This window comes from Lentinus tigrinus (assembly GCF_003813185.1).
Source record: "Lentinus tigrinus ALCF2SS1-7 unplaced genomic scaffold L226scaffold_7, whole genome shotgun sequence".
Classification (NCBI taxonomy): domain Eukaryota; kingdom Fungi; phylum Basidiomycota; class Agaricomycetes; order Polyporales; family Polyporaceae; genus Lentinus; species Lentinus tigrinus.
Window position 1 is genome coordinate 1464443 of NW_027137916.1, and position 24188 is coordinate 1488630.

General features: G+C 56.7%; 7 protein-coding genes and 1 non-coding gene across 8 annotated transcripts; 4 read left to right on the top strand and 4 right to left on the bottom strand.

Moving 5' to 3' along the window:
• Positions 1-490: 490 nt before the first annotated feature.
• L226DRAFT_569489 (uncharacterized protein) lies at positions 491-3361 on the top strand (the record flags this gene model as incomplete). The annotated part of the gene is made up of 8 exons (XM_067684313.1): positions 491-520; positions 582-647; positions 709-881; positions 946-2032; positions 2094-2184; positions 2241-2316; positions 2381-2392; positions 2446-3361. 8 exons carry the CDS (start codon positions 491-493, stop codon positions 3359-3361), a joined length of 2451 nt encoding a protein of 816 aa, XP_067537875.1.
• A 1198-nt stretch (positions 3362-4559) lies between these two features.
• L226DRAFT_483785 (uncharacterized protein) lies at positions 4560-5794 on the top strand. The gene is made up of 3 exons (XM_067677028.1): positions 4560-4676; positions 4729-5046; positions 5100-5794. Exons 1-3 carry the CDS (start codon positions 4647-4649, stop codon positions 5535-5537), a joined length of 786 nt encoding a protein of 261 aa, XP_067537876.1. The 5' UTR covers positions 4560-4646; the 3' UTR covers positions 5538-5794.
• Positions 5795-7226: 1432 nt separating this feature from the next.
• Positions 7227-8283, bottom strand: L226DRAFT_364879 (uncharacterized protein). Its single transcript, XM_067674250.1, has 3 exons — positions 7648-8283; positions 7451-7562; positions 7227-7385 (listed from the first exon to the last, which is right to left on the bottom strand). The coding sequence occupies exons 1-2, from the start codon at positions 8078-8080 to the stop codon at positions 7519-7521; spliced, it is 477 nt and encodes a 158-aa protein (XP_067537877.1). The 5' UTR covers positions 8081-8283; the 3' UTR covers positions 7227-7385; positions 7451-7518.
• Positions 8284-10261: 1978 nt separating this feature from the next.
• On the bottom strand, positions 10262-12333 carry L226DRAFT_533305 (uncharacterized protein). Its single transcript, XM_067680429.1, has 3 exons — positions 12021-12333; positions 10685-11961; positions 10262-10607 (listed from the first exon to the last, which is right to left on the bottom strand). Exons 1-2 carry the CDS (start codon positions 12294-12296, stop codon positions 10723-10725), a joined length of 1515 nt encoding a protein of 504 aa, XP_067537878.1. The 5' UTR covers positions 12297-12333; the 3' UTR covers positions 10262-10607; positions 10685-10722.
• Positions 12334-12411: 78 nt separating this feature from the next.
• On the top strand, positions 12412-12483 carry L226DRAFT_t77. The gene has a single exon. It is a non-coding gene; the product is annotated as a tRNA-Ala (tRNA).
• Positions 12484-12607: 124 nt separating this feature from the next.
• Positions 12608-14312, bottom strand: L226DRAFT_459346 (SGNH hydrolase; the record flags this gene model as incomplete). The annotated part of the gene is made up of 11 exons (XM_067675508.1): positions 12608-12722; positions 12775-12849; positions 12911-12984; positions 13048-13116; positions 13177-13222; positions 13283-13386; positions 13446-13496; positions 13546-13650; positions 13728-13796; positions 13860-14136; positions 14194-14312. 11 exons carry the CDS (start codon positions 14310-14312, stop codon positions 12608-12610), a joined length of 1104 nt encoding a protein of 367 aa, XP_067537879.1.
• A 1433-nt stretch (positions 14313-15745) lies between these two features.
• L226DRAFT_459989 (uncharacterized protein) lies at positions 15746-17553 on the bottom strand (the record flags this gene model as incomplete). Its single annotated transcript, XM_067675561.1, has 8 exons — positions 15746-16119; positions 16183-16351; positions 16406-16730; positions 16784-16887; positions 16944-17060; positions 17113-17335; positions 17390-17429; positions 17490-17553. The coding sequence occupies 8 exons, from the start codon at positions 17551-17553 to the stop codon at positions 15746-15748; spliced, it is 1416 nt and encodes a 471-aa protein (XP_067537880.1).
• A 2521-nt stretch (positions 17554-20074) lies between these two features.
• Positions 20075-23707, top strand: L226DRAFT_459877 (uncharacterized protein; the record flags this gene model as incomplete). Its single annotated transcript, XM_067675552.1, has 16 exons — positions 20075-20264; positions 20321-20353; positions 20432-20658; positions 20722-20822; positions 20873-21387; positions 21449-21560; positions 21630-21648; positions 21704-21782; positions 21837-22047; positions 22115-22277; positions 22342-22497; positions 22561-22660; positions 22727-22763; positions 22824-22917; positions 22975-23100; positions 23159-23707. 16 exons carry the CDS (start codon positions 20075-20077, stop codon positions 23705-23707), a joined length of 2712 nt encoding a protein of 903 aa, XP_067537881.1.
• Between the last annotated feature and the right edge of the window lie 481 nt (positions 23708-24188).

The window sequence follows — 24188 nt, forward strand, 5'->3', positions numbered from 1 at the left end:
CTGCCGGTTGGGGGATGGTCCAGCGCTGGACGGCCGGGGCGACGTCGGCGGAAAATGGTGCCTTTCATTGGGACCGCGTGCAGCGAACGCCGAAAGAGTAATCATTGTGCACAACACGTGTAGAACCGCTCGCTGGGGATTTGTGAGGCACAGGCGAGCCGACGGTCACGGACCGTGGCAGGATCATTTGCCGCCATGGCACGGAGTTCTCGGTACGGAGTGGCGGATAAGGGCGGGGTAACGGGGGGTAACAGCGGGTAACAAACGGCTACTGGAGATGGTAAGAAGGTGGTTGTAGGACGCTTGTAACGGGTCACAAGGCGGATTAGACGAGGATAATGAATGGAACGTGGCTTATTAGTATTTTTCGGAGTAGCTGTGCACTCCGAGTGCGAGACTGGCGCTGGTCGGGAGAGGTTGCCCTATAACCGTTCTGTGATCCAAGGCCTATCGCTGCTTCTCCTCTTCCTGCTCCCGTAACGCCCGGTCCATGCCCTCCATCCTCAATCTCAAGTTCAAAGTCTGTCCTCGCTGTATGCGCCCTGCCCCCGCCTCTGCTCACCTCTTTGTCCTCTCCCCAGGGGAACAAATCCTTCGTCCCCTTCAGCAATTTGAGCGATGCGGATTCTCTGACCAAGACCTGGAAGGTGCGCAGCATCCTCGTCCACCCCGCTCTCCCCCCGTAACCCCGACGAAAATTTTCCAAAGGTCTGCACCAAGGTCGCTAGCTTCCTGGAGCAGGGGCAGCGGCTCGAGAATCTCAGTTGGAGGCTATGGCACCTCCAGAACCTCATGGTCGACAGCGACAACGCCAAGTCCAAGCGCGACTTCAAGAAGCTGTCCAAGTGCATGAGTGACAAGCTGGACAAGGAGAAGGGCAGGTGCGTCGTCGTCCACATCCGCCTCTCCCGTCAATTTTCCCCACATCCCCTAACTCGTCGCTAGGAGCATCGAGGAGCTCCAGGCGCCCGACTTCCGCCGCAACCACTCGACGGAGCTCCTCCAGCAACGCGCCATCGAGAAGGAGCGTGAGCGCGAGGCTAGCCAGAACGTCCGCCCTGGCACCATCCACCGAATGCAATTCACCTTCTCCATCGACCAGCCCGCGTCCATCGTCGCGACCGCAGTCACCACAAAGAAGCCCGACATGAAGCCCTCCCCGGAATTCAAAGACACAGCCAAGCGCGGACGCCCGGCTACTCGTTCCACCACCGCCGTGGAGGACAACTCCATGAAGGACTCCGACGACAAGGACCAACCCCTTACCCAACGAGGCCGCAAGACCTCGACGAAGCTCGACGCCCACAATAAAGAAGACATGTACCACGCCGCTTCCCTCCGTTTCCCCTCCCTCTTCTCCAACGACTTCGGCCCTGCCGCTCTCCTCTTCCCCTCCCCCAGTGTTTCGAATCCCATGACTTACGGCGAGGGCGTCGCCTCCACGAACAACAACGACGGTTTCAGCATCGTTCGTCCCACGATAGAGCTTCCTCTCGACGAGCTCCTCAACGCAGATAGCCCCGGCGGCTGGTCCTCTGGAGGCTACAGTCACGTCGACGCGCGCAACAACGACCGTCTCGAGTCTCAGGAAGACGTTGACATGAAGGTTGCCACCGCCGACGCGTCGTACCCTCCCCACGCCGCTCGGGCAGAGCCCGTCGCCGAGGACGAGAGTATGCTGAAATCCGCAGCCCTTCGCAGCGTCTCCGCGCTCAGTGGCGTGGAGGACGTCGTCCCTCGCACCATCACGCCGTCGCGCATCGGCCCCAACTCCGGCCCTGGGGCGAACACAACCACCTCCACCACTAGCAAGCGGCCGTCTTTGAGCGTGCGCACGCAGTCTGTGAGCACTCGCTCGACTGGTCCGAGTGCTACCCCGGTGAACTCCTCGCAGCAAAACAGCACCAGCAATTCCGCCCCTGGCGGCGTCAAGGCCGAGTGCTCGAACTGCGGTGCCACACATACGCCCCTGTGGCGTCGTGGCCTGAACGACGAGCTCAACTGCAACGCGTGTGGATTGTACTGCAAGCTCGTATGTTGCGTTGTCTAGGCTCGGCACTGCGTGAACTTGTTCTGACATATTACGTTCTTAGCACAAGCGCCCCCGCCCGAAGAGCATGCGTAACAATCACGGCGAAGGTCGCGCCCAAGCCGCTCCTCGTCAGGAGTCACAGGAAGTCGTTGGTGAGTGGCACTGAGCCGCCTTCCATTGTCTGCACGTTTCTCACAAGGTTCTACAGCACAATGCTACAACTGCCACACGACCGCAACTCCGCTTTGGCGGAAGGACGATGAGGGGAAGACTGTATGTAATGCGTGAGTAAAATTCTCGCGAAGCTCCTCTTCCAGCGCTCACGGAAGCCTTCCGACCCGCCTGCAGTTGCGGCTTATAGTAAGCGTTCCACCGCAATGTAATAGGATCCCGAGTACTGACGGCCAATATAGCTATAAGTTGCACGGTTCGGCTCGCCCTATCTCCATGAAGTCAGACGTCATACGCAAACGTGCCCGTCATGACGCCCGCCGTGGGGTTGGGAACGGCTCGTCGGAGACGCCGCCTTCGGCCAGCCCTGGTGCCAGCCGTCGCGCTTCGCCCAATGCGGAGTCGACGCCGACGCTCGCACCGGACTCCTCCACTCAGGTTTCGTACGGCAACGACAACGGCAACAGCGGCGGCATGGACTACCGGTCGTCGATGCAGTCCGAGCTCATGGGTGCTCTGGGCTCGCACAGTGACCAGATGCAGTACAGCAGTCATATGTTCAGCTCAAACATTTCGTCGTTCTACCCGGGACCGTATCACCCCGACTACCTGTCGCAAGTGTACAGCATCCCGAACGACGCGCTGCCCTTCGCGTCGGGCGATACGTCAGACGGGGAATCGGGGTCCGAGTCGCGCTCTAGCAAGCGTCGACGGCTGAGCAACGACTCCGCTTCTGAGCCACCTTCATCTGCTGTCTCGTACTCGTCGTATGCGGACTCGTTCACTTCGGCGTCGTCGTCGGCCTCGCACTCGCAGCGTTCCTCTGTTGACTTCCCTTACACCCCGTACTCGTCGTTCAACATGCTCCGCGGTGGCTCGTGGCACCCTCCTATGCTCCCTCCGGACCAGTCGCCTCACTACGTCCACCCGCCCATGCTCCCCAACTGCGAGGACTCGCCGATGTTCTTCCACCCGCCGATGGTCCAGAACGACGACACGGATGCGCTGTTTGCTGCGTACCTGCACCCGCCCATGATGCCGCCTGACGACTCGCCTCCGATGAGCTCGCTGCAGCTCCACCCGCCTATGCTCCCCAACGAGTGGAAGATGTCGGGCCAAAGCGACATGTACGACAACAATGCCATGGTCACGTTCTGATGCGCCCCGCCACGACCACATTATGCCCCCGTATGCCCCATCTTCCTTCTTGCTGTGCTCCCCATCCTCGGCTCGGTCTCCCGACCCCATTTCCCTCTCCACACAACGGACAGAAGCGTAATGGACGATCCGCGATGTAGCATTCCACCCACATTTCCATTTTCTACCATTATGGTTTCGTTCATGGGCTTATGCGTAATATGGCTCTGCTCTCCACTTTCCGCTCTCCTCTCTTGTGCAATGCGTCCGCGTCGACGTCGTCTTGATGTTTTCCACACGCTTCCTCGCTCGCCGAAGTTCTCCCTCGTGTAGATCGCCCCACACATCTTTCTGTATCTGCTGCATTCCCGGTCCGTTGCATTACCAGTCCCTGCTCGTGCTGCATCGTCATCATCATCAGCATTTTTCTCTCTCTGTCTCTCCACCCGTGTTTCCAGTAGTATAGTTTTATCCTCTCTCTCTTCTCTCTCACGCTGTACCTCTCCGCCGCGCTTCTCTGACCATTTTCCTCCCGCTCGCCTCGCACCAGTGTCATTATATCCATACCGGCCCCTTTCCTCCGCCTTGCTTCCCCTTCCCTCCCGTCCCGCTCTGCCCCTATCTTCCTCCTTGTACTATCTCTTTCCTCTCTTCCTCTTCTCTCCGACTCCCGACGCGAGACGACGACCGCTATCATCTCCCTCCCTCCCCTTGTGCTCTCTCTCTCTCCTCCCCCTTAAAATTATTTCGCAAAGAGGTGTACGAGCGTCGAGCAGAAGCGCAGAACCAACCGCAACGCGAAGGGCTTCGCGATTCAAGCCCCATCAATTCCGAATAGATATTTATCCATTTCACACCTTTCGCACCCGTCCGTCGCGCCCTCCTCCCCCTCTTCCTCTCACTCCTCCCCCGCCCAGTATCCACTACCATGAGCATGAGCGGCGCAAGCTTACGCCGCCGGCTATCACCTTGTGATGTATGGGGCTCAAGTGCAGTTGTACCGGCGCGCCTGCGGTAGTTAGGAAGTTATATCCAGTCCTCGTCTCTTGTATGTACTTGCATACCACGATCCAACATCCACAATGTATTTCGCGTCATACGATGAGTACTCGCATAGGAATGAGAGTCACGTGGGCATCTAAGGAGCATTATGGAGTGTTATGTCAGCAAACAGGTTTGTGCGACTCGGATAGAAGGTTTGGTTTGAGCGTCTCCCCCTCGCTCCCTCACTCGCTCCTCTCCCTTCACGCTCTCTCGCGTTCTCCTATTGTGCGCTCTGCCAACACGGTTCTCCTCACGATATATTATGTCGACTCGGCGTGGTCCTGTAACCAAGGTATGTCGTCCGTTTTGCCGCAGTTGCATCCATCAACTGACCTTGTGGGTAGGGCGCCAGCCGGTATGCCCCTTACCACTCTGCGCGGTCTTCCGCTGGGGTGGCAGGATCTACTGCGACCATAACGACTCGCAATAATTGGCGTGATGTTTGTATGGAGATCATGCGGAAACAACTCCCCGACTTCGAACCGCGCAACGACTTCGACATCATGATGTTAGGGACAACAAGATATAGTGGAGCTCGTGCAAAACTAGAGACATGGCTGGACGAGCAGTTGGCCATCCACATAAACACTCGAGGAAGTTACGAGGTTGTCATGGAGCAGACACGAGAAGCATTGGCTATGCCTTCCAGTACTATCACCGGGGTATGTGTGCCATTCCTTGGTATGTTCGTGTGTCGCTCACAGTAACCGTACAGCTTAAGCCCCTTGGGTCAGAGTGTGGTGTCTTCCTCCGCCCTATTCCACACAGCTCCTACTCCATCCGCCTCTTCCCCGGTTGCCTTGAGGCACGGGAGTACTGCCTCGACTTCATCAACACCCGTACTGGCTTGCCTGTCAACTCTCCCTTCAAGTTCGAGCTATGGGCTATCCCCAATCCATCCCTGCCATGGATCGGAGGCTCCTTCGAGCGTGTCGTCGCCATGGAGCGCATGTTCGGCTTTTCAAAGGACGAGGCACCACCTGGAGAAGAGACGTTCCTCCTCAGGGATGGTCAGACGTACCTATTGAAGCGACCGGGTCGCAAAGACGTACGCTTCACTGTTCCTGTTCGTCGTCGACCGCTAGCCGCCGCCGCCGCACAGGTGGACGAGGTTGACCAGCTCGATCTACCGGAGTCCGTCGTCGTTGCATGAGGGGGTTACATGGACCGGGTTATATCATGGTCGTTCGGACTCCTCGCGATTACGGATTATCGGACTCGTGTTGACGAAGCCGGCCGGCCGTGGACCCCGTTTTGCTCTCCCTCTCTATCTCTCTCTCTCCATCTCCTCCCACCCCAGTCCCAGTCCCTTACTCCGGCACCCAGAGTAACTAGCGCGTTAGTACTAGGCATGTCCGTATACCCCTGCCCCGCGAATACAATTTGTATCAATAGCCACAGCCCCCGTCTGGATCTGAATCCTTGCCTGCCTCGAGTCTCCTCGGGCTGTCGCATGTCTGATTGCGTTTCGCGGACACGGTGCCGTGGACGCGCGCGCACGACTTCTAGGTTCCTAGTCCGCACGGCTTCGCGAGTGTTATTAAATGCTTCCGCGGTGGCCCGGCCGTGTTCAGATGTTCAGGTGTTCAGGTGTTCAGGTGTTCGGTGGGCGCGAGGGGGGTTACGTATGCTCCAGTGAGGTGCTATTCAGAACGTGCTCGGCTCGAGAGTTTTCAGCTTTTGGGGGCTATTTTCGAGTGCAGGAGATGAAGGCGCCGGGATTTGGGGCTGCCCCGCTTCGTTTTCAGGCCCGCGCCGCAGACTTGGTACTTGGTTATCGAACAGTTCTCCGACATAGGCCGGAACATAGGAGTTTCAAAGGTATGATGAGCTTGGTATGCTACTACTAGGTTCCACGAGTATACATCGCTATGTACGCCAATACCGACAAACGGTACTGATGGCTTGGGAAGCATACACCATTGAGATTCGGGTCCTCTTATGGCCATATCGTGGCTGACCGTGGGCGATCTGCAGTAGGGGTGAGTAAGCCAGGATCTTCGTTTGTCAAGTAGATTGGCGTATGCATACGAGTTACTGCATCCAGGTCAGTTTTCACTGTTCGCCTCTGACCGGGAGCAAAGCGATATAGATACCGGAGGCTCCTGCAGCCGTCTAAGTACGATCTTCAGGGAGCTATGCCACGCCTATTTCTGACGCAGAGGAGCGGATCTCAGGAAACCTACGCTTCGCGGGAGAGGCGCGTAGGTCACGCCTTGGCCCGGGAGATATGCGTGAGATACACAGTGGCGTGCGGACGAGAGTACTCACATGCGCACAGGACCCCACGTCCATATCGAAGCTGTAGTATGGCGGCGGCTTACCTCAACGAAGTGGAGGTCCCCCGGCAGAGAACAACGGAAGCGCAAGTTTGCGCCACAGGACCTCACCCCAGTTTGTCAATCGCATCGTCGAAGCATTCTTGGGCTCATTGACGCTGCACGATGGCGACGCTTGACCGCGGCAGCTGACGCGGCCCGCGTCATAGCGTCTTATGTCTCCCCACGCCCCGAGGGAGGCATGAGAGTGTCGGTCGGGGAAATGTGGCAGGGCTGTGAGAAACAGATACACCGTGAGCCTGCAACTCGACATATCCAAGAGAGCATCGCAATCTAGAGTTCGTGCCTTTCCGTGTAGAAGGACTTGGGCGGGCGCATGGGGAACGCACGTACGCCACGCAGCGCAGCACGTATTGCATCCCAAGCATCCCAAGAGCCGTCCGCAACAGAGAACCTCGTTGCCACTCGTCGCTGCTGCTGATATCGGCCGCAATGGCGGGTGGCACGTATGCTGGGTCTTCGGGCTTCTCTAACGTCATGAGATGGCTAAAGGCGGCATGGGACGAAACGGGAGGATCGTCGCACTCCCTTTGAGCTGTGATGGTGCCGCAGCGATTCCTCGAATGGGCATTGGTAAGCCTGAGATCCAATGATCGAATCTGCAGAAGACGAAGGGACTGCGTCCGTCCGGGATGCGCGTCCAAGCCCGTTCAGGACGCGACCTGAATCACGAGCGAGGGGTTAGCGTACGAGAGGAAGTTCTAGTTCGTGCGCCACCGCTGCGTACCTTCACCTGGAAAACACGTTGTGGCTGGATGTGTATCAATTGTGGGCGTCGTGTGAGATGAGTCCGGTCTAACACGGAAGAGACAGAACAGAGGCGCGGCCAAGGCAAAATTCTGTCATCGCGGTCCGCGGAAGCGCCGTGAGAGATGACGATCAGCGTCGGGCGCTGCACGGCGGGAGATGGGAGGAGGTACTTACGCAAGGATTGAGTAAAGTTCACGTCCCACGGACGCTGATAGCAATGCGGGAGAGTCGGTACGTCACGGACGGTGGGCGGGAAGCAGATCCTTTGTTCCCGATTGCCCCTGCCGCGCGACCTATACGGCAGCACCGGGCGACGGTACAGGGCGCTCGGGACGGTGATTCCTCGAGGGTTTGCGTCTTCTCCCGAGTACCGAAACCCGAACCCCGCCTTCATGACGATACCTCGACAAGCTGCAGAGTAATTGCGTCGCATAGCGTGCGGAGTTGACGCGCCGTAGCTGCGGCCTGAACGCTGAAAAGTCCTCGGTCCCTGATTGTCAACCGTAGTAGGCCAGTTACACCGACATTTGCTGCAGTAGTACATGAGGCCGCAATGCAGCCACTTACCGGTACGGTATTTGAGCTCAGCTGCCCCGTCCTTCGTCATTCAGAGTCGGGAGGTAGGACCGTGACACATTACTGTATATGGTATGGCTCACGTCGCAACGCATTGAATGTGGCCCAAGGGGAGAGTGGCGATCGTGTTCAACGCGGGGCTATACTGTCAGTCTCGCGGCGCGTGCCCGCTCACTTGACAGACGAGGATCCGGGGAAGGGAGCCACACTGCTCCTGTTAGCAGCAAGGTTTCGGCGGAACACTGTAAGGTTGTCCGTGAGCTTCGAATGCAATCGGACAGGGTTGAGAAAGCAACGCATCCATGTGCGCACTACAAAGTTTTGTGGCGTACCTAAGGCTTCGACAGTGTGCACGTTACTCACCACCGCTGGCAACCCGCTGCTGAGTGTTGCATACTGTATGCAAGCGGGTCACCGGCACGAAACTCTTCCTGCGTACTTCCGCTGTGAGTCGCAGGCCTGGCGGTGCAAGGATGACGCGGCCTCCAAGATCTCGCGTCTAGCATCTTCTGGTAAATCCACGCACTCCAAGTGGCGGGTGTTCAGGTGACTTCTGCGAAGCACAGGAAGGATCATCGTCTGTGAGAGTCCGCAAGAACACGCCTGGGAGTGGACTTTACCCGTTCGGAAAGAGTCTCCCGCGTCACTTTCGCCCGCCCACACTCGAGCGGAGCAGGCAAGCCAAGACGATAGATCTGCGTGCACGTTCCAAGGCACTATACGCTCACTGGCGAGATACCTCTGGACGATATCAGCAGTCGCGTATCGAGCATCAGAGGTATTCATCCGCCGTCACTCAGCGAACGCCTGGAGGCATGCCGCCGCAGTTCGCCATGAAGACAGTCACGGAACAGAAAAACTTGAACAGAAGGTTGGTAGCGAGTCGCGACTGTTCAGATGGATCATGGATGGGGGTCAAGATCAGGAGATCTCCGGCTGTGGTATGGAGAAGCCGGCAATGCGATCGCAACGTGCCCCGGAGGCCCGCCATGCGGCCCTCTGGAGTACTCTGGTGCCCGCGTCGTCTCGTCCCAGACCGACCACGGTCGGTATGCGAGGTTCCGAGGGGCGGAATGTACTCACCGTGACCGCACCATTGAGTGGACATTCGGCGCGATAGCGCTGGGCGTATTCGCCATCCGGACCGCACGGTGCACTTCCACGACCGAGGCGGCGTGTTCGGAAGGGCGGGAGAACTAGGACTGAAGTGTCCGAGGCGTCGTTGTTAAGATGGTGTTGGCGCATGCAACACGTTGTGGTTTAACAGCGAGGAGTGAGCATGCAAGTCGGCAGGGAAATGAATCGAGATTGTCCTAAATGCACGGAAAGAAGCGATTAGAAATAAGCATCGTCCACGATCGCCCATCGCCCATCGCCCATCGCCCATCGTACATCGTCATTGCGCCTTGCGGCAGGGGGCGGGCATTGGGAGGTGGAGGCGCGGGAGAAGCCGCAGACATACGGCAGCCTCGAGGTGCAGGGAGTCGCCGGCGTGGAAGTCACGTCGGGTCCTGTCACGGTACACCCGACTTCCATCGAGCGCAATCCATCATCTGTTCTGTATCAGGATGTATCGCAATGCCGGATCGTCGGATATCAGCGAACCTGAACACGTTCCGTCGAGCAGATATCATCGTATGCACGACTCACCGCCGTCGGCTCTCCGCATGTCCAATTGGCGCTGCGGTGAGGTCTTTCGGACCTTGCAAGCCATGCTGGGCTGTAGCCTCATGCCGACTAGAACTTGACAGGAATGGACACGTTGGACGACTAGTAGGAGTCGATACACAGCAGCGGTAGCATCGCGTATACGGTGCAGCTGAGTTGCAGCTGAGGGCCAATCATTTATGAACGAGATCGGGCCGACGGACCGATCTCTTCGTTGCACTTCAGCAAGCTTTAGCGGCAGCAGACCTATGTCTTGAAGTCACGATGCAACTATGAATATGTGCTCAATGCTAGTCGACGTTAGAGTAACGTTATGCAAAGATTAGTATGTGCTACTGTTGACGTCAGAGACGAGTGACGGACTCACGGAAGCCCCCAGGTTTGTCGGGGACGGTCGCAGAGCAGGAAATATCCATGGGTCATCAATGGAGCCATTAAGAGTAGATGTACGCGTTTGTACAGGGCTACAGGTTAGGGTGATGGTGGGAGAAGAACAGGAGACACAGTGGCCGTTCAAACGTTTGAGTCACGCGTCACAATCATGCCCCGCCAAGCCACAGCGCCAACAGTGACCGCGCTACTACCAAGAGAAGCATGAAAATTGCTGGTACATGACAACAGAAGCTACATGAAATGTGTACGGAGGGGTGGCAGAAGAAAACTCGAATTCGTTGCATGAGTCACGCCGGCGGGGATCCGGAACACGTCCGTCTCGGAGCTGTCAGGCTGAATGCGACATCACTGAGGGGAACTGAGGCGATTCGCGCACGATGAGACCGATACAACATAGCACATCAATCACTTGGATCGGGCAATTTCTACAGTATAGCAGGGGTAATGAGTCGCCTGGCGGAATCCTGGATTTTCGCGCCGACAGCTGAATCTTCTGCCTGCGAAGATAAACATGAGCCACACAATGTCAGCTTTCGATATTCGATTCGCGTATGATAGATCTGAGGTAGCTCACCGGAAGAATGCAGTAGTTCAAAGAGGCCACCTGCTCTACTACACCGATACCGGGGAGCCAGCATGTGGGAACACCCTCTGCGCCAACTGGATCATCTCCCAAGAGAGATCGTTCCCCTCAGGGAACGTGACCCGTGCGACATTCAACTCTCGTAGCGGATGCGGCTTCTTGGGGTATGCGATCTCGTCGAAGGCATCCTTCGTGAGTTCCATGTCCGGGAGGCGTAGCGCACGAAGGCGGGGACAGTTGCGCGCAAAGTGCAAGAGGGACTCAAATCCCGCGCGTCGTTGCTCCAGCGTGACGAACTCCAGATGGAAACTCTCCAGGCTCGGCCATGATTCGGCCAGGGACTGAATGTCTGAAGAGCTGTATGCAAAGCAGAAGCCGTGGAAATGCAGGGTGGCATCGCGCAGCTCATGCAGCTCGTGCAGAGGCTCAATCACTGCGCAGAGGGCCCCCGCCAGAGTGGGGACGGGACCTCGGTCTTGGACAGCGGTTGATTTACGCCACTCGACACGAAGTTCAGTCAAATGGGCGTACTTGTTCGAAAGTACTCGAAAGGTATTGGCACTGTGCTGGATAAGGTGTGCAGGGTGCTCCTCCGCTGCGGCGATGCACAACGAGCGAAGCTGAGGTAACCGTACACGATCGAGGAAGGCTTCGGTGTCTATCAGAAAGCCTCTGAGTACCAGCACTCGGACGTAGTTCATTGTGAGGGGAGCTGTGGAGGCTGTGTTGACAACCAAGGATAGGGATTCGAGGTGCGGAAGGTTGCAGAGAGGCTCGAGCCCATAATCGGGCACATCGTTGTACTCGATATCGACAGTACGTAGCCGTCTGTGGTTTTGGAGGGCTTCCAAGCTGACCCCAATGAAGCTAGAGATATACAAAGACTCCAGGTCAGGAGCCAGTGTACACGCCTCTCGCAAAACCTCTCGCACTGGCAGTGTGGCCGAACGGCGGCGCATGGCTCGGACCAACAGGGATAAGTGACGTACTGAAGGGGTAATTAGTTGTAAAACACCACATCCATGCACGTGGTGCCCATAGTGTAGTCCGTCCATGTATTGGAAAGTCAAGCCTGTACTCTGATGTCCGAGCACAACTCTGCGGAGTGCTGGAAGTACCGGCTCACCTCGCAGTAGAGGGACAAGTTTGGTCCAGACGGATGGTCGCGTGGAAAATGGATCAAGCGTGATCGCATGCACTTGTGAGACGCGACCCTTGAAGTGCTCCCACTGCGGATGAGTACGCGGATCGTCTTGGGAGCGGTATTCCTGCATGTCTGTGTCAGCTGCGATTCTGACTGCGTTGCGAGCGCAGTTCGAGCACTTACAGCGACACCATTCAGGTCACCCCGCTCAGCTATCAGCGACTGCACAACTCCAAGGGTAGATAGCAGGTTGACCAAGGGCTTGTCGCTTGGGAGAGAGCGCCAAAGGACATTGAGGGCAGGTGTGGTGAAGTCCTTGCATGTGAGAGCGCATCGCAGGAGAACATATCTGGCACAGACGGTCTCCTCCTTGGTATCGCAGTATTCCGGATTCAAGTACGGAACAATATCATGGATGAGGTCTGGTAGTATGTCGCATATTGATCGCCTGTAAGTCATCCTAGAGGCCAGCAGTCAGATGAAAGCCATAAGTTTCACGATCGTATTTAGCAACCTGCAAGTAGAGGCTATGTGGCGCCAGCAGACTGGGTGATATCGGTCAAGAATCTTCGTCGGGCATTTGGCACAGTGGTAGCGCGCACGCTTCGCATGCGTGAGGTCTAGGGTTCGACTCCCTAAATGTCCATCTTTGATTTGCTTTTTGGTTCGTCCCCATACCATCCGGAAACATGATCAATTGACTAGCACTAGCACTTATTCTAAGTTGTACAGGGCAGGTACTGCGGTGAACTTTAGAGCATGATAGGACATCAGGTTAAGACAGGAGTTGCCCATCGCGATTTTGGACGAAGCCCCCAATCCTCCAGCCATTGCTCGAACAACCTTGCGATCTTCTGATGTCCGGCAACATTTGGATGCTGGTTACTACCAACCTTCAATGAGTATATGTAGAATGCAGTAACACACTAGAACTCACTCAGGGAAAACATCTTGCCAAGTTACCCACCCGGTTGTGTTTACGAGGAAGGTGTTCTGATCACCGAGGACGCGTCTGAAACGGTGTATGGTCAATAACGGTGCAAGGCATGAGGCATAAGTTCACTGCGACACACCTCTGCTGAACGATACGCTCATATTGCCCTTCGTAGTAGTAGCTGATCGACCCGTCCGCGCTCGGCCAGCCCCACTGTACGTACGGTCCCTAGTTGAGCCCCCGCAACGCAGGCAAGAAAGACCACAGGTTACGCACTGGGGTGAAGATGAAGAAGGGCTGTACATGGTACAGTCCACGGAGGCGACTCAGGAACATGGTGAAGGTCTAGTGGCGAAGAACCAAGCATCAACAAACCGATCACACATGGCAAAACGTCCTGCGTACCTGGACGAAGTCATCTGCCGTGACATTCTGCGACGCATCGTTTGCACTGACGGTAAGTTTGGGGAAGATTGAGTGCCTATATCACCATTACGCTGCATGCACTCACCCGATGTGGATTACGAGGTGCGTGGGCGCGGGATGATCGCGCAGAAAATTCCAAGGAGTCGTATAGTTGTGGTCACTGGTGTAGTAGTATCCCGTATCTTCTGTCTGTGACGCGCCACAACTGAGCAGTGAACAAAAGTGTATGGTCATCTAGCGTCACATACTTTGAAGTATTGGTAGGAGACACCGTGTTGGTTACCGTAGGATACGATGTCCTGTGCGGCACGATGAGACCTATCAACGGAGAGATGCGCAGAGACAGACTTTGAGGGCTGCGCCAGGTTGAGCATTGATGTTGTGCTCCGCCTTGAAGTACTCCCCCGTCAAGAAAGGCCAAGCCTGGTCGACGCCTAGAGGGAGGTATTGGCCCTGAGAGCCGCCGCCAACCCCCAACATCAGCGATTTAGCAAATTCGTAATAGCTGAGTGGCATGGAGTTGCACTCACAGCTGAAAGTGAGTCGCCGATGAACTGGAATGCGAGCTTTGACGGCGTGTATGGGAGCAGCTTGGCACCCTGACGAATGTCCAAAAGAACGTCAGCAGAAGTCGCACAGTCATGGATAGGGAAGAAGCGGACCTTGTTAAGCCCAATGGTCTCGAGGTTGATACGGTTGTTCTGCCAGCCCTCGACGTTTATGCGCACTACGCTTCTCGACTTGTTGCTCGACCTCTTTTGCTCCGACTCAATGGCACCGAGGGGTATCTCATTCGAACCTTCCGTGACGTTCACTGTGTAGAAGGGCCCGTAGTCCAGAGAGACTCCGACCGAGGCCAGGGGAGAAGTCGTGTGCGGGCCAAGGTTCAATGTTAGGGAAGATAGGTTCTCGACGTGAAGCTTGAACCCAGAACCAGCCCTGCGGATCTCGACATGTCAGTGAAGTGTGGTTCGCCTCGGCTACAGACTTCCCTACCACCAGGTCCCAGGAGACGAGTCCCACCGACCATGGAAGTGAATAAGGGGATGGTCATTCGGGATGACGATTCTCTTCGCCGAAGTTTCTGGAGCAGGTACGGCACCCACGCCCGACATGGCGAGGAGAGAAATCGCCGCAAGTACGACCGCAGCTACCTGTACGTGCATGTTAGCTGAACCTTAGATTCTCCGGAGCAGCGTACTCACTCGCGAGGTGCGCGAGCAGCGAGACTTTATACTGCAAAGAGTCAGGCCTGGTCACGACTACAGCATATGATGTCGCGTTCGAGACGTTTGACCTTCTGACGCCCCTCCTGCCGAGGTTCTCCCGTAGGACTTCCGCTCACTCGTGAGCGACCCGTCGATCCTGTGACCAGTGATGTCGGGGACAACGAGCATATAACGAGGAGATGACTGCTGACGGGGACGGGAATGTTTGATGTGGAAAGCTGAAGCCTGCAGAACGACTCAGGGTCCTGGTTGGGAGTAACAGAAGAGGTACGAACATCTCCATCAACATCTGACCTCAAACAAGCTGAGGATCTGTTAGCGAAGCTCGAACAGAGAATTCCTCGATGTGGCCGCCGACCAAACAGCCGCCCCGACTCGGAGCGGCGATCGCGTCCTCTAGATGTTGTGCTCGCACTTCGGGAAGCCGAGAATAGCACAGAAGCCCGAACTCAACAGATAGGTGAATCCCCGCTGGTCCGCCTTGGTCCGCCCCTTGAAGCTTGAAGTTCCATAGGAATTCGTTCGATTAGTAGTAGATGAACTGGGATTTGCATGTCAGCACGGGTGGCTCAGCAACCGTTATGCTGGAGCATGAACGCTGCGCAGCCACACGATAGGTATTGGGCAGAGCAGCCGCCAAGGACAGGTGCCGAGGGAGGCGCTCCATCTCATCGGGACAATTGATAGGTCCTGAAGCGCATAGTGGCTGTGGGGAGAGTGAGCACGACACACATAATATTGAAGAGGACAGCGCTACGGGATGACGTACAGAATCGAGGGAGAGACGCGGTCCTTTTCCCAGCGGGCAGGTACGAGCGTATCGCGACGATTAGATTCTGTCATATCGCAGTGTTGCCGTACCTGCCCACAAGAGAGGTATCGGCACCACGAATGCCGAGAGGATCGCGGGAAGACCACACGAGCAGGATGCAGCTGTCAGTGTCAGAGCCGCGCAGTATTACGCACAGCGTCCCGGTACCAGCACCTACCGTTCGCCCGTACGTATCTTGCACGTCGAGGGAGCCATGTGGGCACACGGTTGATAGTGATCGTCGACGAACACTGTGTAACATCGACTACATGGCAGACATCGCACTATATCGCAGCAGAAAGCTGTAGCGAAAGAACGTAAACGAAGCATGGATACAAAGGCAAATAGTTACCATAGGATACAACTACAGAACAGTCCAGCTTCTGCCTTGACGACATATTTTGGCTTGACTCGCCGTCCCGCTCGACGGCCGAGTCGCGAGACGACTCGTGAGACCTAGAGGAAAGGAAGGCGTAGCGATGTGGTGGGCGCGTACTCGGTACGGCTGCTATGATGCAGCGTCCCCCTCTGTCTTCACCTTCTTCGTCGACGCCGACCCGATGAGGGGCACACCCTGACCACGGATGCCTACGTTCGGACCGCCGTCGGGCTCCACGGCGCGTTTGCGCTTCTCGCCCGTCTGCTCGCCGCCGGCCGCAGCGTCACCGCTGGCGGTTGTCTTCTCCGCGTTCCGGTCCCCACCGTTCCTCGCACCTCCGCGACCGCCGCCACGACCGCCTCGCCCACCGCGACCACCGCGCCCGCCGCGACCACCACGGCCTCCCCTGCCGCCGCTGCGCGAATCGCGGTTCTGGGCGAAGGAAAGGACGCGCTTAGCGGCAGACGCGGCGCGTTCTAGCTGGAAGGCCCGTTCTGTCTCCTCTGTTGGACGCAGGAGGTGAAACATGTTAGAAAGAGAAAAGAAGAAAAGAGGCGACTACTGACCGTCTGGGACATTCCATGTGACCTCCTTCCCGCTGAGAGTTTTCAAGTTCTCCCGGACGTAAGCGATGTCGTCTTCTGTCAGGACCTTGTCGAAGCCAACGAGGCCTGAACTCTCGCCCTTCGTGTACTTAACGAACGGAGCACGAGCGAAGCGCTCCTTCAGCGTACCCTGTGCTCCCTGTCAGAACATGGGACTTCAGAAGAGATGAGCAACTATACGAACCTTGATCTCGTCAAAGCTGACGTCCTCGCCAGCACCCTCAAACTTGAGAGAAGCACCCTTTACGACAGGCACGTCTTCCGGTTTGACACTGCCGCCGTCCTCCTCGTGGACGAGGATTCGGTTGCCCAGGAACTCGAGGTAGACCTCAGGCTTCCCCTTCGGCTCATCTTTACCCTTGCCCTTCTTGGAGCCCTTCTCTTGCTCCGCCATCTCCTTGAACGCGTTGAAGCCCTTCCTGCCGCTGCCGGCGATGTCCCGCTTCCGGAGGTCGGCCGCCTTACCTGTGAGACCCTTCTCCTTGATCTTCATATCACAGTAGGCCTCTCTTTGGGTTTGGGATGAACTGGGAACGGACAAGAGATACCGTAGATCACTTACTTTGACATGATAAGAAGCTCCTTGCCGTCCCATGTCGGCTTGGGGTCAGCGTTGAGGAACGCGCCCACTGACTTGAAGTCGGCGAACTCCACGAAGACGGAGCCCTGGATGCATAGTGTTGGGGGATTGCTGATTAGCCATAGCAAGAGACTGGACACACCTTGAACTCCTTCGTTCCGTCCACCCTCCTCATACGTACAGCATTCGTCTTGCCGTACTTGTTGAAAAACTCCTCGAGCCTCTTCTGCAGCGTGGGCTCCTCCGCACCAAACCCTTTCTGGATGCCTCATGAATCTCCTTGGAACACACCAGCATCCAGCTTCACGCACCGCGTAGATACTCCGCTCGAACTGACCCTTCGGAGGCTGCACCTCTGTCCGCCGGCGCACGTTCGCGCCCGCCTCGTCCACTTCCAGCTCCTCGCTCTTCCGGAGAGCATCCGCCACCCACTCCTCTCCCAGTACTTGGAACTCGCGCATGCGCTTGAACGACGCGACAGTTTTGACAGGCACCCAGTGTTCGGGGTTTGCTGTGTGTAATGTCCACATGAACCTGCAGCCTGAACGTCAGCATCAGCCGCAATAGCCATATCGTATGCATGCGCACTTGTCAAAGGGAAGGTTCGAATCCGCGAAGTAGAACTCGACTGTCGAGCGGAATACTCTGTCAGTCCACTGCTTTGCGTGCGGTGACATGGGTGCTATACCTTGGCGGGCAGCCCTCAATTTTTTCGCCTCTTCGTCCTCCCCGGTGTGCGTCGTCTCCTCCATCTTCACGTCCACAGCGGGTTTGACCTCGACAGCGGCAGACATTGTAGGCTTTGTAGGACGGGAGGTGGAAGAAGGACGTAGAGCTTCGTAAATGGGCCAGAAAATCAGACTCATAATGATCGGCTTTAGACGCCCAATCTAATCTTATCTGAGTCGGTCCATGCAAACAGCTGCTGCATGATGCATCGTGCCAACCACGATTTACATCGTCTCTTGGACTCTCTCATTCTGCCTTTTCATCGCACAGAGTGCTGTGATTTCATATCCGTGCAGAATATAAGGTCTTCTAGGGCGGAGACTGGGCGGCAGGTGCGTCACAGACTTCGCAAGATCAAGAATACTAATAGATCATACCATCTTAGTCCAGGTTGAATCGACACCGGGTCACAACTTGCGAGATGACACTCCCTCTTGTTGTGGGCACCAAGCCTACTAATTGTCTACTGTACCCGCCTCGCATCGGAACGAGAAGTACTCTTTACGTCCGCTGTTGTCTCCGACCGCAGATCGCGATCCATCGTCCAGAAGTTCTCGCCCAGCAACTTCTCCGACACAACGGGGGAAACGTTCTACTACAAATCTTGTGCACCATGCGTGCAAGGAACGCAACTCAGCTCAGTCTCCGATTGCTCACGGGGAGAAGCACGAGAACGCGTCAACGTCCAGGGCATGCCGGCGGAAGGTACGCACCAGCTGTCGCAAATCATCGCGCATCCGTCGGTCTGGTATCATCAGATCGACAAAGACAGCAATCAAGAACATACTAACCAGCGTCACATACAGCACATATTCGCCCACAGGTACAGCTTCGCCCGATGCCGTGACCGGAGGCTCGCGCTACAAACCCCGAGAAGTCATATCACCGTGTATTAGCGCCGCAAGCATGTAGGCGAATGCTCAGCTTGCGGTATATCGATCCTCCCATCTTCGAACCAACTGCGTCTCTGCCGCTGGTCGCTAAACTCCGCCAGTTGGTTCGACACATGCCCGGCAATGAGCTGCGGGAGTACTCCTCGCATTGGATACCGTTAATATGACGCGCATGGGCTGAGGGTGAGTGTTCCCCCACTTGTACATCCTAAATGCTCCTTACCCCCATCGTTACTCAGTGGAGTATATCGCACGCCTTGCGTGGAGTCTCCCCGTAGGTATATCTCGTGGGAAACCGTACAGAGCTCGGTGAGTGAAGACATATACTCCCACTCCCGTCATTCGCCCTGACCTACTTCTGTGGCCTGACGCAAGTCTGCAGGGGTATGACCCCTGAGCTGGGTTAAGGATGGCCCTCCTGATGTTCTCTGACGCGCTCATTCAAAGCCATCTTCTGCCGCGAGTTCATGGACCGCCCAGTTGCGGCAACACGGCTCTCCGCGCAATGAAGACGGAAGCAATATGCGCGCCTCGTCCGGCGCTCCCTCTCTCGGACGTGCTGATCCACGCGTTCCTCCCTCCGCTCACTTCTGCTACTTATCTAGATGCTTTTACGATCGATTACCTATGCCCGATCCCCGAAACGCCCGTTGGACACAGCTGTACAACGGGAACTCGTCCCAGTGTGCGAGTGCGAATGCACTCTTCATGAATGACGCTACTGAAGGGTGCCGCGTCATGACCATGGTCATCTCTGGTCATATGTGAATATGCCAATGTGGGTTTGGAACGAAGGTAACACGAGTCCACCCATAGTCTCCAACTACTAGGTTCCGCCTACTGAATTCTTTCGTGCAATCAGCATCCCGCGCTGAGCGTGATTGACGCCTACTCTCGGGAAGGGTTGGGAATCTTCCGAGCCCTTCAGTACCGCTTAGGTCTTTTTCTTGCGCTTGAGTGTTTTTGCGATGAGGGTCGCAAGTCTGGCCGGTCAATCCAAGGCTCGTTCAGGACTTATCGCGCCAATTCGTCATAGAAGCATCGACATGTGCCTCCGATGGCCTTCCACGGGCGTCCTGGGGAGACGTTTGGCGAAGGGCGATTGGTTCAGACTCCATGTGCGCCCAACTTACCCGCACAATCAACGATTCGAGAAGCAAGCTAACCCACGTCTTGTCGGTCTTTCCCTGAAGAGAGCGCCCCCTGGACACGTCCAGGCTTGACCGCAGGTGAGGATCTCCTCTCGGAACTCTCTCAGCGCGCGGCGTGGACCTGGAATTCACACCACGAACTCTAACGTAATCCTCCCAGGTTGTCATTAGGCCCTTGCCAATTCTGCCCGTTTGAGACAATCAATCGACTCTCCCGAGCCGGCACACGGCCAGCGAGCTTCGATTCGTCCGCGCGGGAAAGAACCTGCCTCGGGAGTGTCGCGCGCTGAGAAGAAGCTTCGCATATTAATGGTGCACATGTAGGCTCCGGTTCGACACCCGCCGCACATCTTGCCCCCCGTTCAGTCTCCGCCATCTCCTCACAGCGGTTCCCCGGGATGTACGGCGCAGGCTACCACTACCACGACGACCCGCGCACCATGGACCCGCGATCGCGCCTCCCGGACGACTCGTACGCGCATCCACCACCCAACTGGCAGATGCTCCAGCATACTCCGTATCCCGATCTCGCAGGACCGATCCCGCCTCCGCATGGCCCCTCGGTGCATGTTCCATCTCCGACCTCAACGCCCTCCAATGCAGGAGGCAACTCCCCAGTCGACTACTTCGGCATGCACAACATGGGCTCTAGCCACCAGGAGCAGTGGATGATGCAACAAGCACACCAGGGTGAGCTGCCAAGAATTTCCGTCCGCTCGATAAGCTAATTAAGATTTGACATGCAGCGCACTCGATGCCTGGACCGTATGTCGATGGCGGTGAGTTTTCGCGCCTGGTGCTACGTGTCGGAACAAGGCTCGAAGAGCGCATACTGACGTTCCGCTGGACCCACACAGGCTACCTTCCACCGGTTAAGACGGAGGCTAACCAGTACCCGACGGCGCTCAGTGCAGACTACAGTCACATTCTGCAGGACCCTTCGCAGTTCAACATCGATCAATACACGCAACAGGGTGGTGCGATGAATGGTGGCAGCACTGCTGGTGGGCCCGATCGCAGACCACGCGGCCGTCAAGGGGCAGCTAAGCGCACTGGCGCATGCGCCCGATGTAGGCGTCTCAAGGTATTTTCACCGCGCGCGTCCCCGGTGACGCACGGACGTTGACCATATGCTCTCCCCTCTCAGATGAAGTGCACTTTCAACCAGCCCGACGACGAGGTATGCTCCCGGTGTGTTACCGGCGGGTACGAGTGCGTCTTTCCCGGACGGAAGCCTCGCGCGCCCGGGTACGTGCCCAGCGCATCGCAGTGACCCGTTGTACTTACAGGTTGCACAGCGTGCGGATGGTCTTGCGGCAGCAAATCCGCGAGAAGGATGCGATGATCGACAATCTCTTGAACAGGGTCAACCCAGGTCCCACGATGGCGACACCGCTCACGCTAGTCCCAGCCCGACTCCCGCTGACCCAAAAGGAGCGCGCTGACTACCGGGACGTCCTCACATACCTCGAGCGTGCCGCCCAACAATCGGGACAACGGTTCATGGGTGACGGCCGCACCAAGTTCGACATCTCTGCCCTTGAGGATGTGATGTCCGAGGACGACTCGGTCAGCGACGAGGAGATGCCGGAAGGGCTGGTCAGCCCGAAGCGGGGTGCCTCGCCGAAGAACGAGCAGTCGCATGCCATGGATAGCATCCTGGAAGTCGGGGCTCCAACAGGTATTATGGCCGTCGCGGCGTTACAGAATAGGGGCTCGAGTACGAAGCCTGTTGACAGCAGTGCGTCCGAGTCAAGCGGCAAGGACTCAGCCACGGATGCGGGTGTCGCAGGAGACATGTTCTTTCTCCCTGGTGAGTGAAGTCGGGTTGTCTTCGAGCGTCCTTGTATACAGTGCTCAACCTTCGACATTAGGCCCACAAAACAACCTACAGCTGCGCCGTTTGATCGTCGAGCGTCAAAGCCCTCCGGACATTCTGCTCTCCGGATTGATCACGCCAGACGATGTCACCGTTCTGTTTGAGATGTACGTTCGTTCTCCCATCATGTGTAAACTGCCAAGCTAACACATGCATTTCATGCTGATGAACGATAGCCACTATAAATGGATCAATGTAAGCTATATCAGACCTCATATCGTGGTAAATCCCGCACTAACGCTCCTTCTAGCCCATCATTCCCATTCTCGATGAGAACATCCACAGTCCAGCCTCTGTGCTCGCACGTTGCCCGTTCCTCTTCACTATTAGTGAGTAGCGGCCCGCCAATAGGCTAACTCCGACGGTCAACTAACGCGATTCAGTTTGCACTGTCGCTTCGCGCTACTACAAGGAGAAGCCTCACATCCACGGCATGGCCGTTCACTTCGCCAAGGCCGCTGCTGCCAACGCTGTCATCGATGGATGGAAGACCGTGGAGATGTGTCAAGCATTCGCTCTATGGAGCGTATACAACCCACCCGCACGCCGCTGGGAGGAGGACCGTGCGTGGTGTTATACTGGCATCGCTTTCCGGTCAGTCACCGAATGTCGTGACTATTTCACCGTCGTGTGCTAATCAATACCTCTGCGCATGGTGTAGACTTGCTACCGAGCTCAACCTTAGTCGTATTCCCGACAAATTCTCCGATGAACGAGCGGAGCGCGAAAGCCATAACCGTACACGCATGTGGCTCATGTGCTTCATCATGGACCGGTGTCTCAGCATACAGTCTGGCAAGGCCTGGATGGTTCAAGAAGACGCGGTGAGTGTCGTCGACGCCGCCGGTGCCGCCTGGAGTGCTTGGGACTGACCTACTGTTCACTTAGACCCTCCGCGACGCCGCCTCATGGTTGCGCAACCACAAGTACCACAATCAGTGCGACGGCTACCTGACGAGCCTCACCGAGCTGCTCATCATCATGTCGCGGTTTGTCGGCACGGTTAACCCGGCCTTTGGGACAAGCTCGGTGGAATCCATCGACGTGAGTTTCATGTATCCTTTTGCGGCTACGGTGTCTGACATCATCGTGCTTCGCTGCTTGCAGGACATTGACTTCGCTGCGCTCTACAGAGCATACGATGATGAGCTCATGGCATGGAAGAACAGCATCGATGAGCGACACAAGGGCGAGAAGGAATCCCCAGGTCCGTCTATGGGCCGTGCAGGTCTGCATCCGCTTCCCCGCTGACACATCGGTCGCCTCGCCGCAGATCCTGCTATTGTGATGGAAATCACGTTGGTGAACTGGTGAGCTCCCGTCCCCGTTCTAGTGGCGCCTGCTCGGCTGCTAACCACCGTGGCGGCCAGCGTGTACTACTACTGCCGTCTCGTGATTTGCTGCTGCGGCATGCAGCTGCTGTCGAAGCAGAAGGCGATGAATCCGAGCGAGCTTTTCGCAGGCGTGCGTCATGTCTCTCTCATCCGCGACTAGATTCGGCTAACTCATTGACGGTTCTAGTGCGTGCAAGCCGCCACCAGTCTCGTGAAGCTTATGATCGAGGGCTTCGTGCCGAGCGGGTTCGTACCCTATTTCCCGGAGCTTGTGTATGTCCACTCTGCATTTGCGGCGGTGGTCCTTCTCAAGGTGCGTCCGTCAAGTCTTCCAGCGGCTATTCCGACCTGAAGCTGACCTCGCGGCTTAGTGTCTGCGACCCGAGTACAATGCCTTCCTCGACCTTCAACAAGAGGAGCGCATCGTCGACCTTGTGAAGCGCCTGTTCGACACTTGGACGTCGGACAAGTTCTCCCTCGACGAGCGTCACAACACTCAGCTGTACGCTCGCTTCGTGAAGCAGCTCATGGAGCCGCACCTCACACGCGTCGCCGAGAGGAAGCGCGCCGCGGCGAGTCAGTCCACCGCCCAAGTCAAGACCGAGCAGGTGCCCATTTCTCCGACGAGCATATCGGACACGGCTACGTCTCCTACCGTGTACCCTGAGCAGGATCCTGCCCTAAGCCTTGGTGACATCTACTCTCCCGATGTGGATGTCTCGAAGGCCGCTGCGCAGCTTTCCGCAGCCGGTATGCTCCCCGACCCCAGCGTTTCATGGGAGCAGCTGTTTGCGTCCACAGATACCGGGGGATTCCTCAACGGCCCCATGGGTGGCGGCGATGTTACGGGCATGATGGGTGACGAATGCCTCGCCGCGATGATGGGATTGGGCGACGGGGCGTGGTTCCTCCAGAACTGAGCGCTGAGTGTCCGGTCTCGGCCTCCCCGTCTGTCTTCTGATATCCCCGCCTTCGCTACCGCAAGTTGTGTCGGTATCTATTCCCTCCCGCGCATCTCGTCTTCTCGTCGTTCATCTGCCTCCTGTTCTCGTCATTATGCTTCTGTTCTCGCTTTCGAATCCGCTCGTCCCCGGACCACCGTGTAATCGTTCTTGTCCTGTCTCTCCGTTTGTCGTCGGGATCTGTTCGTGTACTTGTGTCGCGTATCCGCTCTTGTATTCCATGCCCTCTCGTACCTTATGCGTTATAGGATCGCTGTATCTATGCACCGTACCAGTCAGTCTGACATATAAAAGCCCACTTCCCGGATCATTCTGTACCTTACGTCCTTCAACCGATCTATAATATGATCTGCGTCGTCTTCCATTGTTTCTGTCTCTCCTTCTTGATATGCCGGCTTCCTGGCTTAGGCGGGCCGCTGATAACTGAGAAGTTGAGCGG

Excerpts from the sequence above, each read along its gene's own strand:
- L226DRAFT_483785 (XM_067677028.1), top strand. The coding sequence starts at position 4,647 with ATGTCGACTCGGCGTGGTCCTGTAACCAAG. Across the intron at positions 4,677-4,728 it reads GGCGTGGTCCTGTAACCAAG|GGCGCCAGCCGGTATGCCCC; the intron begins GTATGTCGTCCG and ends CCTTGTGGGTAG. Across the intron at positions 5,047-5,099 it reads CTTCCAGTACTATCACCGGG|CTTAAGCCCCTTGGGTCAGA; the intron begins GTATGTGTGCCA and ends GTAACCGTACAG.
- L226DRAFT_364879 (XM_067674250.1), bottom strand. The coding sequence starts at position 8,080 with ATGACGAAGGACGGGGCAGCTGAGCTCAAATACCGTACCGGTAAGTGG. Across the intron at positions 7,563-7,647 it reads GAACTTTACTCAATCCTTGC|AATTTTGCCTTGGCCGCGCC; the intron begins GTAAGTACCTCC and ends CCGCGATGACAG.
- L226DRAFT_533305 (XM_067680429.1), bottom strand. The coding sequence starts at position 12,296 with ATGACTTACAGGCGATCAATATGCGACATACTACCAGACCTCATCCAT. Across the intron at positions 11,962-12,020 it reads GTGACCTGAATGGTGTCGCT|GAATACCGCTCCCAAGACGA; the intron begins GTAAGTGCTCGA and ends ACAGACATGCAG.